This window comes from Tinamus guttatus, unplaced genomic scaffold (assembly GCF_059628265.1).
Source record: "Tinamus guttatus ecotype Peru unplaced genomic scaffold, ASM5962826v1 Tinamus_guttatus_pri_ptg000236l, whole genome shotgun sequence".
Classification (NCBI taxonomy): domain Eukaryota; kingdom Metazoa; phylum Chordata; class Aves; order Tinamiformes; family Tinamidae; genus Tinamus; species Tinamus guttatus.
The window spans coordinates 67,174-87,587 of record NW_028288770.1 but is presented as its reverse complement, the minus strand read 5'-3'; the positions used below and the strand labels follow the sequence as shown (position 1 = coordinate 87,587).

The 20,414-nt window shown below is 37.7% G+C and overlaps 1 protein-coding gene across 1 annotated transcript in view; it reads right to left on the bottom strand.

Annotated features, from left to right (window-relative positions):
* The window catches only part of LOC104574598 (aminopeptidase O (putative)), a 134,380-nt gene that overhangs the window by 64,322 nt on the left and 49,644 nt on the right, over nucleotides 1–20,414 (bottom strand). Inside the window, exons 9-10 of the mRNA XM_088525674.1 lie at nucleotides 12,914–12,976; nucleotides 12,153–12,236 (exon numbers count right to left, since the gene is read on the bottom strand). Of these exons, the coding sequence (XP_088381800.1) occupies nucleotides 12,153–12,236; nucleotides 12,914–12,976 (147 nt within the window). The remainder of the gene's footprint in view (nucleotides 1–12,152; nucleotides 12,237–12,913; nucleotides 12,977–20,414) is intronic.

Sequence of the window (20,414 nt, the reverse complement as noted above, 5' to 3'; positions counted from 1 at the left end):
CTACCTGTAGCTCCTCCTCAGCCAAGATGCAAACAGTAATGAGCCTTTTACAATATCAAGGATGTTATCTGAGTCGACATCCTTTCACAGCTTGGTCACTTTTCATTTTGCCACTTACAAGTTTAAGTATAAAAAATACAAGTATAACTAGAATCACAATGAAAGTAATGGAAAATCGATCCAACTTTTCTTACTTTCCAGTTCTTCCTCCGTGTCACGAATATTGAGCTATTGATTTTTTTAAATCTGTAGGTGAACAATCCAGAGTTTGCATTTCTGTGTGCATAATCGGGCTTTCACAAACAAGAAGCAGACTCACTTGAAGTGTTATGGCCAATTAAAACTTAGGTACACATAATACTCTCCAAAGGTAACTCTTTTCCATGGCAGATTCACTGAGCCTCTTCGGTCATCCAAAGACATTTTTACAACTTTTTATTCACTTGGCTCATTCCAAGGTTTGCGGGAAATAAAAACATTCAGATAAAGGTGACTCAGAAAGAAGCTGAAAAACACCAACATTTTATTGTGAAAGGAACACAGGCTCACATCTGATTTGAAAACATCAGGTTGTAGTGCAGATAAATACAAATAAGATACTGAAAACCTGATGTCTGACACCAAGAAAAATAAACATTTCTATTTACTTACTCTGAACAATCAGTCGTTGCTTTGACACCACGCAAAAATGAATAGCAACTCCCTGAATTCTCACAGTCACCACATCTACCTGAGTTTATCTTCTATAAAGTTAGTTTCTCAAGTAACAAAACAAGCAGTTAAGCATATCTTTATATTACAAAGATGCAAAAAACTTGCTTATCCTCTCTCTCTCTACATAGCATAGCTCATCTGTGTCGTTGAAGGAAAACATGTTTCCTGTGAATATTACATATGACATTTCCACAGAGGACTCCCATGTCTTAAGACTGAACATAGAAACAAGAGCAAAGATAGGGGTCACCAAAAACCACTGATGCACTCAGTTTTTCTTGTTTGACATAGGACTAAAAGAAGTAATCAATTAAAGCAGCAGTCGCTTCATAACCTAGGCATAAAATGCATACAGACATACAGTTCACTTCTTAAGCTAACTTCTTGATTGAACAATAGAGAGGATATAAGCTAAGAAGGGAAACAAAATTACTAACTCTGAATTACAAACCATCTTTCTATTACTACAAATGCAACTTAATAACGAAAGCAAGAAAGGGATCGGTACTTTCAACATGATCATCTCACTGGACTGCAATAAATCAAACCACCTACTGTGTCTGCTTTAGATGTACAGCGACAAGAGTTATGGATACATTAATGAGCACTCTCCTCTGTACCCAAACAGTTCAAATATGGCATTCAGTAGAAATCGTTTTTAAATACTTTCTTAATAAATAGGCACCCAAAATAAAGTAAAAATTATAAGCATATGGCACAACAGAAGAGTAAACAATATTGCTTTTAGGCCTCGCCAAGGGATTACCGTTACATGAGGAAACCAAGGTTGACTTTTAAAAATCTAAAAATAATTCTGAGAATGCTTCCTGTCTCAATGCTCTGGACAAGAGAAAACAAATGAAAAGACTTACTGTCTGCACGCCATCTAGGTCACTGGTATTACACAACCTCCCTTTTTAAAAACATACTTCAAACAAATTCCTATACAGGACGTTCACAGGCTATAACTGATTAAAAACAAGTTCAAGATATGAAACACACCCTGTAGGAACAAAATGGCATGTTTTCAGAACTCCCTATGTCCCTGAAATTGCACAGGAAACCATAAGAGAATCTGATGGTCTTGCCAGCTACCTTTAGTTAAAATTAACCTTTGAATACTTAATTATGTGTCACTTTATACTAGGCTACATCAATATCTAGACATTCACAGAAGATATTTACCTCTATACTTCTGTCCACGAATTTATATAGCAACACACATGGTTAGAACAAATATACTTATATAGTAAAGAATTATGTATACAATCATTCTTTCTCATAGACCCCTGCTTTCCACTGCCTCCAGCTCAGTAAGAGGAACAGACACTTCTCTCATACCTCTTTCTATGCTGAGCAAACAATACTGAGGCGTATTTCTGGCTTCTAGGCCATCATCATGCCTATCATACCATGACAGAAAGTTTTACAATCAAAAATATCTGTACTGGAAAAAAAGATGCAGTAAGTTTTTGTACTGTATTATCATCACACTGTGCTTTTTAAGTTACAGAAGAGCACACAGTTATTTAGAGAAATACAAAAAGGCAAATTGCTATCCATTACATTACCTTTAAAGCACACACAAAGCCAAACCTTATATTTGATACATTTGATGCTTTCAGTGAAAGCTATTAGCCATAACCTTAATTATTAGAATATTCTATTGCAATATAAATATTGATAAAATGTGTCTTTCCCTAAATATGTTCACATTTTCAGCGATATATATTACATATACATGTATAAATATACATATTATACCTATATAAAGGCCTTTTATAGTATTCTTCTGGAAAAACAACCAAACACTAATGGACAGTCACAGTACTAGCTTCTGTTCCCTGCTCTTTTAGCGCTTAAATGATAAACGATTCAACCTGTCCATACCTCAATGCCGTAAGCATTAACTGCCTCACACAAAAAATGTGTGTCTTAATTCCCCAGTATTTGTAACAAAGAGAGTCCTCAGATAAAAGTTAAAGCATATTAGGACTCAAACTTAAAAATTTTAGTCTATTTCCTTGCTCTGTCCAACCATCCTATGTGCCTTTGGACATGCTACCTAGCATCTCAGTGCCTTAGCTTCCCCTCTGTAAAACAAGAGAGAAAAAAAAAAAAGAAGAAGGAGAAAATTCCTTATCTTTCAGCAGCGACAGCAGAGGAAACACATTATATGTTTCTGCAGTATCTCATTCTATGGTAATAAGGTCTTTTGATGGAAAAGGCCCTTTATACTCTTTCAGTGAAAGGCATTTTGGAAAAGCACACTCCTGTTACAGCTGTGTCTTCACTTTACTAGACTGCTTGGAATTCTGAGAGGCTATTTTAATAGAACTGAGAAGTGACTTCAAATTCAACAATGCACAAAATATACAGAAAAAATATATTATCATATTGGTTTCCTCCCCTTGCTAATAAGTACATATTTTTTTTTCAGAGAGGAATAAATATTGAAGATATTACCCAACAAGGGGGGGGATATTAACACAAAGGAATGATATAGGAAGAAACACACTTGCTGCATCTAAAAATCTATCTGTATCTATAAATCCTCAAGATCTCTTCTGCTGCCTTCCTATGCTCTTCAAGCAGTCAGTTCTCCTAAGCACCAATACTAGTAGTCAATACACCCTGCTACAGTGAACAACCAAAAAAGAGGTAAAATTTCAGTTTCCTTCAGTTTTCTAAAAAGCACTGAAATTAAGATGCTTACTCAGAATATCCCTAAAATACTATTTTATAAAGTACATGCCATAGTAAAATTCAATTTGGCTGTTAATCTAAGAAAATTGCACTTAATTCTGCCTTGTGGGTTTTGCACAGCATAAACTGGCATATGCTCAGAAGGTCACCTACTTTGGCTTTAGCAAGCAGAAGAAGGGAAGGGAAATTGTAGGAGGTGGAAAGGAAATTCTTATGAGCTTAGAACAAATTAATTTTACAATTCTTTCTCTTCAAAAATTGGCTTTAAAAAAAATCTACTCAATGGCTTGTCTATGCTTTAAGATAACAACAATAACAAAAAAATCACATCACATCTTCCAAAAAAAAAAAAAATCCCACTCCAGGCAAACAGAAGAAGCCAAATCTTCTCTTCAATCAGACAAGTGGTCACTTAGAAAGAGGATCTTGAGGATGACTGATTAAGGCCTGGTTCAGCAAAGCATTTAAACACGTGACTAGCTTCACGGAGTTCCTCAGAAGTACAGCCAAAACACAGAGTAATCTCTTGAATTTAAACAAAAACAAGACACAACTATAGTTATTGCAAAACTGGCACTGAGCTGGTCATCTTTTCCCTGAAATAAACAGGATCCTGGGCATGGAAACATTTAATCCTCTCTAGCTTTATTTCATTTCCTTTTGAATTTGGATGAAAGAACATAAGCAAAATGCTCACCAGACTCCCAAGCTAAGTTCTGAGCCCGCTATTTTCTCAGGTATTTGAGTTAGAATTGGAGGAGGAAATCAACCATAAGGCAAATTCATCATTAGATCCATATTTGAACAGGGCATGCAGTTTGTGGGTGTTCACCACATTGAAGACATGTGACCTGTGAAGTATGCAGAATACAGTTCACAAAATCGGAACAGTGAGTTCTGTAAGAATCAAAAGTAAGAAAACCAATTTCTTACAAACCATCATTTTATGACCTAACTGTTTAATAGGCTCAAAGTGGCAACAGAAATGATTCATGTGGTTGAAAGACATAACTTCTCTCAGCCACATGTTTGAGGACCCAGAAATGATGCAGCTCACACTGGGACTTTGCCTTCCGTAGGGCTGTCCGCAAAGAATCACCAGTGGGAATGTGGCAGTTTTGTAGCACTAACAAATCTGGCTCAAAATGCCCACTGAAGGCCTAAATTAAAGGGAGAAAAGAAAGAAAGACATATACACAGTACAAGACAATCACCTAAGCTTCTTCTCCTTCAATAATCAGTTTTACAAAATTTAAGGCGTTTATTGAGAACTGCTAATTAACAAGAACACTAGACAGTTAGAGTTAACAAGAACACTACAGTTTTAGTGGGGGAGGAAAACAACATCTCCTTTATTAAGTAAATTGTTACTAGGAATCATTTGTGAATCAAACCTATGAGGAATTAAAACAAATTCTTAATCTTCAAGAATGTTGTCCAGATACAGAGACTACCTGGGCAATGCTCACTGCAACATAAGAACTTGGCCAAAACAAGGCAAGGAAAAGGTTCTATTTCTGCTCATTCCCAAAAACACTACAGCTTCAGTAAACTGTAGGCAGACAGTAGATATTTCATCAGGATAAAGAGTTTCTCTACAGACTATTTATAGATTTCCATGATGACAATCAGATACTATTACTTAGTTTTAAATGTTGGTAGGAGGCTCACAAAACCTGCTAGGAAAGCCTCTGAAGACAGAAATTAGACAACTGTGAGAAGTCACACAATCAGTGCTCACAAGAAAAGTATATTCAGCAAAGGCCAAATGAGTGCAGCAGAACGCATACATCTTTTAAAAACTCAATCCTGCCTAACTAAATGGGTACATTATGGATACTAGCTGGGTACTTTACAGGTGCAAGTTGAAACACAGGAAGTTCCATCTCCATATGAGGAAGAACTTCTTTACTGTGAGGCCACCCTGTGCCACATGCTCTAGGTGTCCCTGCTGGAGCAGGTGGGTTGGACTAGATGATCTCTAGAGGCCCCTTCCAACCTTAACCATTCTGGGATTCTGTAAAGTCACAGAACATACTTGCTTTTACACTGAGCTACTTGCCTCTTTTAGGAGACTTTTGTGAGTGGACAGATGAGGAAAACGAGGGCAATATTATGAGCGATAGCCATGTCCACTTTTAAAAGTACAGCCATCAAAACACAGATTTATAACTTTTAGAATCTGTTTAATCATATTTGTAAAAGCTCAATTTTTGCCTTCTGTGCTCATACACTTCTTTAAATGACAATATCCATTCTTACAAACTTCTATATATGTGCTTTTACAATACAGAGTCTGAACACAATCTAAATAGGTAAAAGACAGAAAATAAGGACAATGGCTTTGAACGGTCTCCATAAAGTTGATAAGCCTAATTCTGACAATGTGTGTCAAATATAATACTGAAGTAAAGCATCTCTGAGCTAGCAGACTAAGACTATTAAGACTCCACATTACAGTCAATCACGTAAAAAAAGAACTTGGGGATATTTAAATCTAGCAGACTATTTAAATGCTATGAACTAGTACAGATTCTCAACATGAAGCTTTTACAAAAGAAAAATTATGGGATGTTTGAATTCAGTGCCCTACTTGTTTCCAATGTAGTAAGCTCCTCTGGTTTTCAAATGCTCTGAAAGTGATAGCTTGCTTTTTATTTCCAGAACTCATGTATTTCTGCTTAAAATTAATTAAACACTGATGAGGAGGAGATTCTTGAGAAACATTAAAAATGATCAAATGCTTTTACTTTTTCTGTACTTTGGAAAAAAACAAAACTGTTCTCAGATTCTCCATTTCCTGTTTTACTAAAGGCAGGAGGTACTTGCAAGTAAGATGTAAATGCCGTACACTTCGACCGAGGGATTTATAGCTAGACAGAACAGTGGACCCAAACTTTTGTAGTATTAGTAGATCCCAGTACTGTAATTTATCCTGTTAGTGCACAAATACTACCTAACTAAAATGCCTCCACGAGACACTGTCAAATAAATGTTTTATCACAAGAGTTAAACTTAATTCCTCCTAAAAATCAAAAGAAAGCAAAAAAAAAATAACGCTCTGCTAGAAAAGCCTTTTTCTCTTTGCTGCACAAACCTTGTGTTTTACATTAAAGTGACCTTAATCTTTCATTGCACAAAAGGGAGATGGCTGCTCACTTGAACCACTATAATTAACAGTGATGTAGTTATCTGTAAACTTCGAACTATTTCAACACATACCATGCTGGCCTGAGCTCTCCTAATTTAGAAATGGTCATCTCAGACCGTGAAAGGGAGAGGGCTCTGGATCTTATGCATGCTTTACCTGATCTAAAAATGCAGCCTAATGAGAATTATTCACTCTTTCACAATATAGTAGTAGTATCCATTTGAGGAACTGAATGTGAAATATGCTAAGCAACAACACTTCCTTAATAACAGATAAGGCTGTTATCAAAAACAGAACTAAGATCCTCACACAACAGCATTGCAAATAAGATACTACTAATACTGGGATCAAAACTGGACTATTTTTGTTTATTGTGATTAAACCAAAAGTTCCACTCAAATGTTTATATATATGTACATATAAACTTATAGACTATTAAATATTGCTTAAGTCAATTCTAAAGCAGAGCAATCCTAAGAACAATAACTTCTCTGAAATTGTATAATTAGAGTTTCCAAAGAAGCCATAAGTACAGTTATTTTTATGAGGACGGAAAGCTAAACACTGAAAATGTTTAGTTCTAATGGCCTGAAATTACACATTATACATGTACTGGGAGGAAAAGATTTTAAAACTACAATTTCTATTTCTAATATGGTTTAACAATATTTACGGCAATCCAGCTCTTGTACATGTGGTCAATACAGACATTTCCACATGAATTCTCTTGCCCTGCTTGCCAACTGAGTTAATGTTATTTGTTATCAGTGAAGGTCAGCAAACACACTTGTAGGATTCCTAGAAAATCCTGTAAGAGGAAGAGAATTTTTAAAGGTAAGGTATAGTGGGCAACTCCTTTGAACACTCTCTGAAGAACTCTTTAGTTCTTAGCACTTATTTTTTTTAGCTGTTAACACTACCTGGTATGCAATTTCAAAAGGTATGTTGCAGCTTTCCTTGCTTTTGCTCTCAGCTTGGTACATTCAGTACAGTCATTAGTAAAAATACTTATTTCAAAAAGCAAACAATATGTAAGAATGAAGATTTTTAAGCAGCTTTAATGTAATACACATTATTATGAATAAACAGAAGCGCATCACCCTTAGTTATATGGAACCTTTCTTTTACCACATTGTATTTTTTTCTCCCTACATTGTTTTTTCTGACACTTCAAAACTTTTTCTACTTAAAAGCATAACAAAACTTTTTCTACTTAAAAGCATAATATTACAACTTATTTAATTTATATTACAATATCCATATCTTCTCTTTCAGTTACACTGGTCAATTTACTGTTAAATTATAAAAGAACTATCTAGTATTTAGCATTAATGACATATTAATTTCCCCCCTTTTCTTACTAGAAACTTAACAGCTATGTCAAAAGAAAATAGCTTTTCGTCGGGCTCTTATCAGAGCCCAAATACTTTTGAGAATTGTAACTCTCTGGAGTGAAAAAAAGCAGATGATCAATGACACCAACCACTAGGAAAAATTAGAGGCATATTTTCAACAAGCTAGCAGATAAACTTTAAAGCATGAAAACAGTATTTCCAAAAAAGCAGTAAAAAACATTCTGGAAAAGCTGAATTAGACCTCAAAGTTTCAGTGCAAAAACAAACTAAAACTGAAAGCAGAGCCTATTTTGATGATTTGAAACAATTGGTCTTATTTTACTGCATAGATAGATAGATACATAGATTTCACTGCTTCCCCTAATTACTGAATACCCTTAGCAACCTGTCCTATGACATTTTCTACTACTTGAATGCTTTCAAAGCAGTTTGCATTTATCATTTTTTACAATGAACTTCAGTCAAAGGCAATATAGATACCAACGTATGCAATCAATCTACGTATAAAAATGAAGTAGCCTCCTAAAACAAATGAGAAGAAATGAGAAGAAATTTCTTCTCATAAAAAAGAAGTGTTCCCTTCAAATTCCACCACAGATCTACATACTACAATTCCACTAGTCTGACCCAAAGGTTGTTTTTTCTCACCTAACACCTACAACCGTGGAATCTTTTTATCTAAGCAGAAATAGCCCAGTATAACAACAACAAAAATAATAATATTTAGCACTTCTATCACATTCTGCATATTAAGACAGTGTGACTAATTTTAACCAGCCAACCTGTTCCAAGCTTTACCGTGTCTCTTCAAATTGTCAGTACATCCAATGTTGAGTACTGTGTATCAATACATTAATATGCACAGTAAATGTTAATAATGCGGGAAAAATGAAGAAGATAGAGATGGAAGAATATTAAATGAACAGTAATTAAAGTATGAGCAGAATGACAAACGCACAAGAAGGTTTGGGTATCTATACACCTATGTATGTCCATGGGGGGAGTGCACATATTTGGGGGAGTTCAAGACAATATAAAGTATTGTAAACACAAAACGGGTGAGCAAAAGGAAGGACTGAAGAAGGTGAAAAAGGCAGAAAGGGGGACTCGAATGGAAAGGCATGCAGGTAACTGAAGGAGACAAAGAAGAGTGAAAAAAAAAACATCCGGGGAAAGAAGGAGAGATTACAATCAGAAAAAAAACGCTAAAAATAAAATACTTAGAGAGCAACAAGAGGTTCTGAAATAGTAAAAAAAAAAAAAAAACCAAAGAATTAGAAAAGAAAAAAAAAAGAAGAGAATGAAGTAAATGAAAGACTTTTAGTTACTTATCTAGAAAATCTTTCTCACCGATGGTATTAGATACACTGCTGTAATCCATTATGCTTGGGTCCACAGTGGAGAGCAGCACGACACCTTCCTACACAAGGTTCCCCACAGGTTCACATGCTCTTTGAGTGCAGTTAATGCTACTAGTTACAGAGTTCTTATACAGAGCATGGTATCTTCAAATGCTCTTTAAATACATTTATGCAGATGTAAAGCCATCTCCTAAAATCTTAACTCTTTAGAAAGCAACCTTATTCAAGAAGCAAGTTCCAGGCAGTTGTCAGCAACCTTTCCTTCACAATTCTATTTCACTTATCCACACAGAAAGAGTTATCTCTCTGTCTTAGATTTTGTACTTGGATGAAGAAGCAGTTCCTTTGATTTTGCAGTGTCTCAGTATAGCAAAGTCATCCATCTTGTATTAGAAATGGGGTTGCCTATCATAAAGGAATAAAAATGACAAGAGGAAAGTTGGACAGCACACTTCTGGAAGGATAAGCAAGATAAACACACAGTTCAACTTTCAAGCTGTGGCAAAATATGTCAGTAGCCTTACTTTAAGTACATTTATAAGAGTATAACAAGGCTGGTACTAGCTTTCTGACACTTCTGTTTGCTTATTTGTTCTGCTTTCTTTCCCTCTTTGATTCCATGGTTTCATCCTTACTTCTACTACTTTCTTCAATAGCGCCCCCGCCCCCCATCTTTTTCCACTGTTCTTTTTTGCTCTTCTCCTTTTCTCTTGCTTTCCCCCAGAAGTACTTCATACTTCTATATGATGTTGTTTCTGATAAAAATCGATATGAACACAACTAAAAATCTGCAATTCCGGTGGAACAGACCTTAGCATCAGCCACACTGATAGGACACCAACCACACCAGCAGTCCACACTGAAAAACTTTTTGTTGGAACCAAGTCTAACCCCAAGTAATCCAACAAAGTTCCGCCAGCACCAGAAAGACCTTTCTTCTTTTTATTTTGCTTCTCCCTAACTCTATTTGAAGGGTCACTGTTGCAAGGGTGACATTTCTAAGGGAGTCCAGGAACTCCATCCTCAGTGCTCAGTGAGTGGCTGCGGGACCAAACAAGCTCAGTGCTCAGCTCCCCTTTTCCTTTCTCTTGAGTTGAGTACCTTGCTACCACAGAACTCTGGATGCGCACTGTGTCTCCAAGAAATATTAATTCTTACAGATCTTAGAAGATAATGTGTATTATTGCCATTGATTTTAATTTATACTTCTGCTCACAGATCTCACAAAGAATTTCTATGAGAAAAAATCCCTACATTTTCAGTTATTTTTACAGGGAGTAGACCTTGTTTTTATACATCTTTTCTGCCTAGTCCATAAGCTAGAATTCTTTCTTACAAACAGTGAGAACAGTAAAAGCAGGATGAACCCTTGCCTCACCCTCCTCCCCCAAAAATGGAATTTTATCAGTACCAAGGCATTCACAGCAGGGAAGCTTTTTCCTATAAAAAGAGATGAAAAGAGTATAACTGTATAAGATACTTCCAAGCTTACTGTCAAAGACACAGCTGCGAGCCTACTGTATATAATTTTAAAATATCTCAAAATACGCAATTTGTAACTTATATTGGGGTTATTTGCACCTTCAATGGATGATGATCATGCAAAGTTGCATGATGATATATTTTTTCTAACATTAAAAAAGCCTTCACCTTCGTAATGTAAAGTCATCCTAAATGCAAATGCTGTGTATATGCTTCATATTTGCATACAGAAATGCAAATAGAAAAGGAATTATTTGGTGCAACTATTTATTGCTATCTCTATTTAAACCACATTCCACCACAAAATAAAAGAACTAATGAATTGAAGGATGCTATCTGGCATTTTTTAACTCACCACGGAGCTGCTAAGTCACCCACACACAAAAATACATTTGTAGACATTTGTCAAATGCTGCAATGCCCATACTAAGGCAACACATCCCAGGAGTTGGCAGCCATGCTATCAGCAAGAATTTGGCTACAGAAAGAGCAATGATTCATCATACATTCTAGAAGCACTGTCGAAACAGCAAAACAACACACTGCTATTTTAATCCTTTAAAGGTAACGAGAGTTTAAAAAAAAAAAAAGTTTGTAAAACTGAGACAAGCAAGAAATCCAGTAATGCATCTGGAAATGCATATTTATTCACTAATGATCAGTGTTTAAGAGAGCATTTTTTTCCTCGAGAAGACAAAAAACAGCTATTTAATGTCAATGTCAAATATCTACTTACCTTGCCTTATTATGATTTAAATAGCCAGCCTCACAGAATGTACGTTTCAGAATAGCTAATCAAAAATCCCTGGTTTAAAAATATTATGAATTAATTTAGCTTCTCAGTTTTAAAAATCTTCTGAAGTTAAGTCTTTAGAATAACAGTAAAGGCATATTTACATGAATTCCCTCACACTGCCTCTAGAAGAGTTCCAAACACATCCTCTAACTAAAGCATCAATAGTGTAGTCAGCACATTTGTTTCTATGTACTTATTATTGTCTCAGATCTACCAAGAAAATGCTTTCTCAATTAACATGTTAAGGAAATAATGACGCATATTTTATCAAAAGCTTTCATATACTATTGCTTTTTTTTCTGGTGAAAACATTCTTATCTTTCTTTCTCAAAATGTTCATGTTAAGTATAAACATAGGGAAATTTTATCTTCTATGTTAAAAATCCCTTGAAAGTTTTTTTTTCCATAGCAAATGTATAATGACAATATCAGTAATAATCAATCAGTATCAAACAATATCAGTAACTAATTCCCTTTTACCATCACCTAGTCAAATAATGTCTCTTTAGCGCTTAAAACGGTATCCTCAGGAAGTATTTCAGATGTGCTGCCCGTTTCCCCACCAAACGCACACGATGAACTCCTACCTTCTGGAAAATGAGTTCATCTTGCTTTCTCTTCTTTTTGCTGCTTTTTCTGATCTTCTGGTTTGATTGAATCCATTTTGTCACCTAGAGTTCAAAACCATAGTGCTTTTTAGGAAGAAGATGCAACCTGAGCGCAGCTACACAGCAATAGTAAGAAACTATAAACAGACTCAAGACACACTTTTCCATTGCTTCATTGGAAAACAGGAAAACACTTTTCCAGTCTAGAATGACACAAGCTAGTTAGTCACTTGTGGCATGGTCAAAGCATGAAGTGGTGTTCTGCATCTTACACACCACTGTTTTTCCTTCTGCTTCTTACTGAAGGAAACTTAGAGCTCCCAGCTCAAATTCTTCAAACAGAAATAAAATGCATCTGATGTGAGACCAGTTTATCAAATGAAAACTTGTTGTGGTAAGCAAAAACAAAAACAAAAAAAAAGAAAAAAAGAAAAAAAAGAAAAGAAAAGAAAATAGAGTCTTGGGGCTCAACTCCTTACATCTTGTGCTTCCAGTAACGTTTATTTGAAGCCATCCACTCAACTATCAATGCCAATTTTAGATGATGGGATGGCCATTAATAAACCTTAGTCTTTCCCACAGAAGTATTTCTATTCTTAATATGAAAACAATTATTTTTAAGACAAGAGCAAGGAAACGTGGGGGATGTCAGGTGGAAACCTCGAGGCGGAGATCTGCAAGGGAGGAAAAACCGTCCGCAGAAAGCAGGGGGCAAGTGGGAAAGAAGGGTTTCTCCTCACCTCGCCGCTCACTTGCTGGACGAGCTGACACTCCTTCCAAGTCTCGCCCTCCTCCAGCAAAGGCTACACGGGGGAGAAAGCGCAAGTTGAGGCGGGGAGCGCCCTCGCTCCCCTCGCGGCGAGAAGAGACGGGCCGGCCCGATCCCGCCACTCGCCGCAGCACGAGAGCCTCGCGCGGCTCCCGCTCCGCAGCCCTCGCTCGGAAATGAAACACCTCCGCGGGTCGCCCGCCCCGAGCCCCAGCCCCCAGCCGGCCGGAGAGGAGGAGCCTGCCTTAAAGATGCAGCGGGCACGGCGGGCGGCGCTCCCCGCCGCCGCGGAGCCCCGCCGTCCTGCTGCGCGCCCTCTTAGCCCTCGGCGCAGCCGCCCGCCGCGCGCTAACGGCCGCGCTATCCGCTAACAGCCGCGCTATCCGCTAACGGCCGCCGCGCGCTAACGGCCGCGCTATGCGCCAACGGCCGCGCCGCGCGCGAACGCGGCAGAAGGGAGCGGCGTTCCCCGCAGCCGCCTCGGCGTTTCCCCCGCTGCGTTCCTGGCATCTAAGGATTCCAAAGTAGCTTCTGAGGAAGCAGGAGCTTTGATAGGCACCGTAAAGGCGAGACCCAAGGCTGCTCTTTTTGCATAGCACGATGCAGCGAGCCCCTTAGGCCTCAGTCAGCACTTGGGCGAGTAGGCTAAAAGCTCCACTAAACATGAGCGGCAGCAGGTGATTTAGTCCAGGCACCAGACTTGGAGAGACGCCCGTGCGCCTCTTCCAGGAGGATGCTCAAGCTCCGCTGTGGCGGGAGAGGCTCCACTGCTGCCTGACACGGACAGCTTGAACGCTGCAAACACTTAGGAAGCTTTTGTCACACTTAGCAAAAATTGTTTACATTTAAATTTTACATTTAAAAGATAAAGCAAAAGCAGATCATGACATATTTGATATAACTAAAAAGATGTCCTTATGGTATTTTCAGGCTTTTAAAAATAATTTCTGCTCCCTGCTATATATGACAATTCCCTAAAAGCTTCAAAAGAAAATCTGTGCTCTTGTAAAAGAAAATGATTCATCAAAGCATTTTTTTGAGCAAACCCTCCCACATATTGAATTAGATGGACTTTGCAAACAGATGTTAGTAAACAAAGGTAGATCCAATTAGTGACTGCTAAATCTTGACAGTATCCCTTTACCACTTAAAAAAAAATGAAAAACTTTTACCCTTTTGGTTTTACTGCCACGACATATTTCTTTCAAGATCAAAAGCCTTAGATCAAAGCCAAGATCAAACTCAATGCTTTAAATAGAAGCAACTTTACCATGAAGTATTACACAAAGAAGAACTTCTTAGTAGAGATATCAGTATAATATCTTATTAGGACCCTTTATTTCACACTCACAACAGGTCTATTTAAAACAGGTATTGACAACTTATTCTCATATTGTTAAACTACAGCAGATCTGCTGCTAAAGGGTTGTCTGAAAGCTGCTATAAATTGACTCTTGAACTCTGTGTTTAAATGAAGAAAGAATAATAGAGTATAGCACAAAGACAGTGAACAAGAATATGACCTGAGATTGATGTTCACGGCAAACACAAATTGCCTAATAAACGAGGCTTCCTTGAATCAGTTAACAGTTTAGATCTTTCATTTCTACAGAAAATGTTACGGCAAGAACAAAGGTCATAGGCACAGCTAACCCAATTTTTCACAAAATACACTGAGGAATTACACTTCCCTTCCTATCAAAAGTTTGGAGAAAACTAAGGGGAAAAGAAGTTACAGGAGACATTGATTTCTGGACCTGGCAACCTTGAATATGAAAATCCCCAAACAAGCAAACGCGATGAGTGCTAAAGCTCAGAGCTATCTCCTCTTCTCCGCCTGGGCGCTGCGCCGCAGTTAAGGGAACGCGCAGGAACAGCTCGCAGCTTTCCTGGAAACGTCAAGGTGGCTGGCGGAGGCGAGGGCGGGCTCAGCGCCGCGCTCGGTGCCCGCGGCGGGACGCGGCCGGCACGGAGCCCGGCAGCCTGCCCAGCAGGGCCGGCGGCACAAGGAGCAGCTGCGCGCGCGGCCGCCAGCGCTGCTCCACGGGGCCTCGGGAAGGTCCAGCTCATGGGCCGATCAGAAAAATTTGCTTGTGAAAAAAAAAAAAAAACACGAGGGAGAAAGAAAAGAAAGGATTATCCTGTGATGAACGGCTGGTCTACTGTATTCTTCCCTGTTTCTGGACGCAAAGACCTTATGGTAGGCATGAGGGAGGCAGAGCAAAAAGATAATGGACTGACTCAATGGGAGAACGACTGCCTAGCCCTCCATCAGCAGTCCTATGTGTGCAGTGTCACATGAGATTGACCTGTCATACTTGGATCCCCTTCCAACTGGAATGAAAGGATTCATCAGTCCAGCATATCCTTCTTCAATTTGGAAAAAGTTATTCCACGGATTCCTAATGGAGCTGACCTATGTAAACATTTGATTTCAACAAGCATTTATCTCATCTCCAAGAATGATACAGTCCTTTCTCTTGAACCAACAGGATTAAACATAACTGAATTTTGAATTATATGGGAGAAGGTAGCACTTTCCACCCATTGGGTGAATATTCTAGTACGTAACTTAGGTAACAATTTACCTCCTATATTCTTCAAGTCAGACCAGACCCTAAGCACGTACTGAACTTTCAGGATTGTACATAGTTTAGAAAACAACAGGGTATTTGGTCAACAGGCAACTGCTAAATTTCAAATTGGAAACAAACAAACAAACAAAGGCATTAAACAATTTAGGCTGTGATCGCTACTAGTGGCAATTCTTGATTTTGTGAAGAACTACTGACATGCAGTTTTCTTTCGCACAAACTGTATAATTTCAGTTGGCTGTACTGCTCTGACTCTAAAGCATCCAATGTTGATAAACTAAGAAGATCATTTTATCCTAGGTGAATAGTGAATCAGTTTTGTTGATTTGCCAATAGTCCTCAGATACTGGAAGGCAAATATTAAAAAAAATGTAAAATGGAATAAAATTATTTACTGTAAAGAAATTTCAAAAGAGCTTCTGCAAAGTGGAAGAAATAGAAAAGCAAATCAGTCAAGTCATATTTCCCAACCCCTCCTCCCTAGAGATTTGTTTTTCCCCTCAATTACTGAATTTTATGCCAGGCATACAAACCCACTATAACATAAGCAGATCTATGTGTACACCAGCAAGAGCACAGAATATTCATCTAAAGATTTTACTGTTATATCACATATTTTTTAGGGGTTCGCTGGCATACAAATTGGGATTTTGCACCTTCCTGTGCTTTTCCATGTAACATACATACAAAAAGATGGATTCCCATGCAGTTTCCTTCTATGCAAATAGATCCATGCTGACTACTTTTAAAGAAAGAGAAGTGAAAACAGTAAAATTTTCTTTTAGAAAAATGAAGAAAAGCTTTTTAAATGAATTAGGATAAAATACAAAGTATATAATTACCATGTCAGAAAATATATTGAAAGAAAGCTTGAGAATATTAGTCTAAGCTGGGAATTATCTTATTCTGAAATTGAAAATGAGGCATCTGTGCAGCCTGTGCAATCCGAAAGCTGCTTCAGTGGAAAGGACTTGGCTCTTCCAACATTTTGCAAAAAGGTTCAGAAACTGAAAATTCAAGGAGTATTTAATCCAGCAGCTACAAGGTGATTGATAATGGCTTGAAACATTAGGTCTGTGGGGCAATGATTTGAAGGGTCTTAAAATCCCACTGTTACCAGAATTTGGCAGAGAAACTAACAAGCAGTGGGCTGCAACCGACAATAATAGGATGGCTGGTGCATTCACACCGCAGCTTGTTCTTGGAAGGAAGAGTACATCAGTGGTTGATGAAAACTACTGAAAAAGAAGTCTAGCCTAGAATGTGCCCGTGTAAGAACAGTAAGTCGCCCAAGTGAACTGGAGCACTTTTCTTGGCAACAGCTTTATGCAAGGAAATGAAAAATCAAATTGCTCCTGAGATTAACTGTATTTTAGGTATTGTGTTTTGGTCGCTTATGTTGATACAGAAAAATCCAAATACTCTAATTCCACCAGGAGAGTCTCTGCCATAAACACTCATGGGACTAGTATTCTGTGTCTGATGATAGATCCTTACAAAGAGTTGTGATTTTCAGGCGAAACTTGCCCTTCCTGAAAAATATCTTTACCTCCAAGAGACAAAACCTGTTGAAACAATAACTTTGAGGATGTTCTTTCAGTACCTCTTTGAAAAAAAAAACATTCACGTTAGAACATGATTTTCAAATACAGTGTCATGAACGTTTTTTCAAAAGGGTACTACAAATACATCCATCATATTCATGTTTGCAACTCTGCCTTAGGGAGAAAGTTCCTTCATGGAGATGAATCATGGTAGCCACGATTCAGTACAAGATTAGGTTCATAATCTGATAAAGAAAATACCCATGAGCACCTGACTACAAGCTCCCCAAATAATATAACTTAGAGTAAACTATACATATATATATGAAATAGATACAGTTATGTAAATTGTGGCATCTTCCTCTAGAAGGAGCAAGACAATTTGTAAGAAAGAGATGTGATTTTTAAAACAGTCATGGATGAAAGCATGACCTCAGATTTCAGAGATTTCAGGTTGGTTCTTCCTTCAGTTTAAAAGTAATTTGAAGCCCAGCATTTTGAATCCAGAGGACAAGGACTGGGGCTTCAGCATCTTTAACATAAAGGAATCCTCTGTAAAATTCCCTTCAGCTCCATCCAAAAGCAAGACCTTGGTAGACAGTGGGTAGTTGCTGGCTGGCCAAAACTACATAGGACTTTGAAAGCCCTTTGTGTTTTTGGAAATTACAGGGAGAAAAAAAGAAAAAAATAAATAGAACAAACCTGCTGGAACACAGATAAAAGGCAGTCCTGAAAATCACCACTGAGTGACAAATAGTGTTTTCCTTACTTCTCCACCATAAGAGTTGGAAGAAAAAGAAGCAGTCTTTATGTCTGCCTGAAAACTATCTTAAAATATAAATGGGAAAGTGTCTTTGAGAGGTTTACTGATCTTAGAGTCTTACTGATCTCTTGAAGCAATAAAAAGCTCTACCAAACAGCCCTGGTAAAGAGACATACTCAAAGCAAAAGTCAATTAGCCCTCTGGCCATGAAACCCTGTTAGCCCATATGCTAAGCATAATAACCATAAGCTGAACCATGACCTTTACTGCTCATTTTTAGTTTGAGCAATAGCCTTCTCAGCCAACAGACCTTTCAAACCTTTCAGATCTTTCCCTAGACATGTTCACTTTGGCATTTAGATTTCATTGTGGGCCTACAGAATATTTAAAGCATCTTGGAAAAAAATCCCTTTTTTATGGAGATGGAACAAGTTTTAGAAGCACTTATTTTCTCTGTGATTAAACGGGCGTTGGCCATCACCTATACCTCAGTCTGACTATGAAGCACTACTGCATGATAAGAATAGGTCAGTAAGACTGTTGGTAATATAAACCAGGAAAGATCTTTATATTAATTACAACAATGTTATGGAACAGATGGAGATGGAGATGAATGAATGTTGCAATCTGCTCTCTAGAAGTACAGACAAACTACTTGAGTGGTTCAGTGATTTTGCACAACGTGTGAAAGAAGCACTGAGTTTAAGAGCAAGAGCTCCAGACTTGGGCCAGCTGGGAATGCAGTGGCAGGTGCTCACCCTTCAGGATTACTGTGAGTTTTTCACTGGAGCACTGCATGAAACAGCAAGTCACTATTTTCTGGGTAATCTCAGCCACAGAAAGAGCTCTGTCAGGAAACATCCACACTCATTTCTAGGTATTGCTAAGAATTATTATATTGAGAAATGGAAGTCAACACTACCTAGGGCTACAGGGACTTCAGCTACATAATATGTGTTCATTCATATGCATAAGAAATCTCCTCTGCATATTCATTTCTTCCAATTGCAAGCATACATCTCTGAAAGTCCATAAAGCAGCGATCTTTTTCAGTCTATTAAAACAGTAATCTGTATGCTCCTTTTAAAAACCCAAGACCACTGGGAAGATGGTCTCTTGCACTGTTCACATGCAATTTTTACCCCAGCTTCATGGGCAAATCTTTATCCTCATGCACTAGAAATATCTCAAATATTATTTCTTAGAGTAGCACTTGACTTCTGATTATTTCATATCCTGCATCCAGTGCACTAAAACTAGCTATAAAGGACTCTAAACTGGAGATATTTCAGTCATTTAGATGGTTGCTGTTTCCTAAATAATATAGAAAATCTGTTATTTTGCAAGGTACTATCTAAAATATTTAAGTCTGTATGAGTTGTTTCCATTGGCTAAAGGAACCAATGGGTAGGGTAAAAAATAATTGGTTGCTAACTTCTGTGATTTTCTTTGGATGTTTTTAGAAGGAGTGGATTAAGACCGTTGCTTATTGCTGTGCAAACCCAGCTGTGTCCATATTAGGCAAGTCTCAGTTCAAAATCTCTGTGCAAAACAGGACCTGTACTCCCCTTCTTTGCTATGTTTCCACCCCTGCATATGTAGGTGGGAGAGTGGGAGTTTGGGAATGTGAACTTGATCCAGCATTGATCAGCCAGGCAGTAAAACTTTATTGTTCTTTAGATACCGAACATAACTCCTTTCTACTAGGGATAAGCTTAGTCATTCTGCACATAACAGCTTTTGTGTTCAGCAATGCAAGTAACAGGAAAAAGGAACCAGAAGGACTGCTGGAGATTTAGCAAACTTAAAACAGATTATAATGCGCAGACCTGAGGAATCCTGTCCACATCAACTTTAGAAATGGGACATTTATTTCGAATGCATGTCAGCCTTCTGAACAAGCTATTACTCGTTCAGGTTTACTGTACTACTATTTATCATACCTCAGAGCTGGAGATATATATATATACACACACACACACACACACACACACATATACCCATAAAATGCTGAAAGGTAGTGCAAAGAAACAGATGCTTCTGAAAATCTGACTTTTGACTGAATAATAAGCCGATGTTTTAGCAGGTCATTAAACTAGATCCAGTGAAATATGCCTTACTACAGATCCACAGTCTCAGTTGAAAATTTCAAAAACATTTTTTTTCTGTAGTAAATGGCTAACTAAATTAATGCTCCTAAAACTCCTATAGAATACTTTAAATTTCACTTTAGAAATTAGAAAAGAGACATTGAAATGTTATAGCCCATATTTTCAAAATTAACATTTAAAACTAAACATCTAGTTCAGACATCAGGATGTCTGAATCTAGACATCTAGTTTTTAAGCAGTATGTAGGTGCCTTACATGAGGCATCTCGTTTTCCAATTTTACAGTGTGATCACAAAATAATTCAGAACAGTGCTCTGCTGATCATGAGTTCTCTCTATATATTTTATTCCTAAACAAAGTAATCAAATAAAACACTGAAGAAACTTAGCCCAACTCTCCAAAACTTCAACAGTTTTCTAAGGTATGCTTGGTTTGTTAGATAATAAACGAGTTCTGAAAA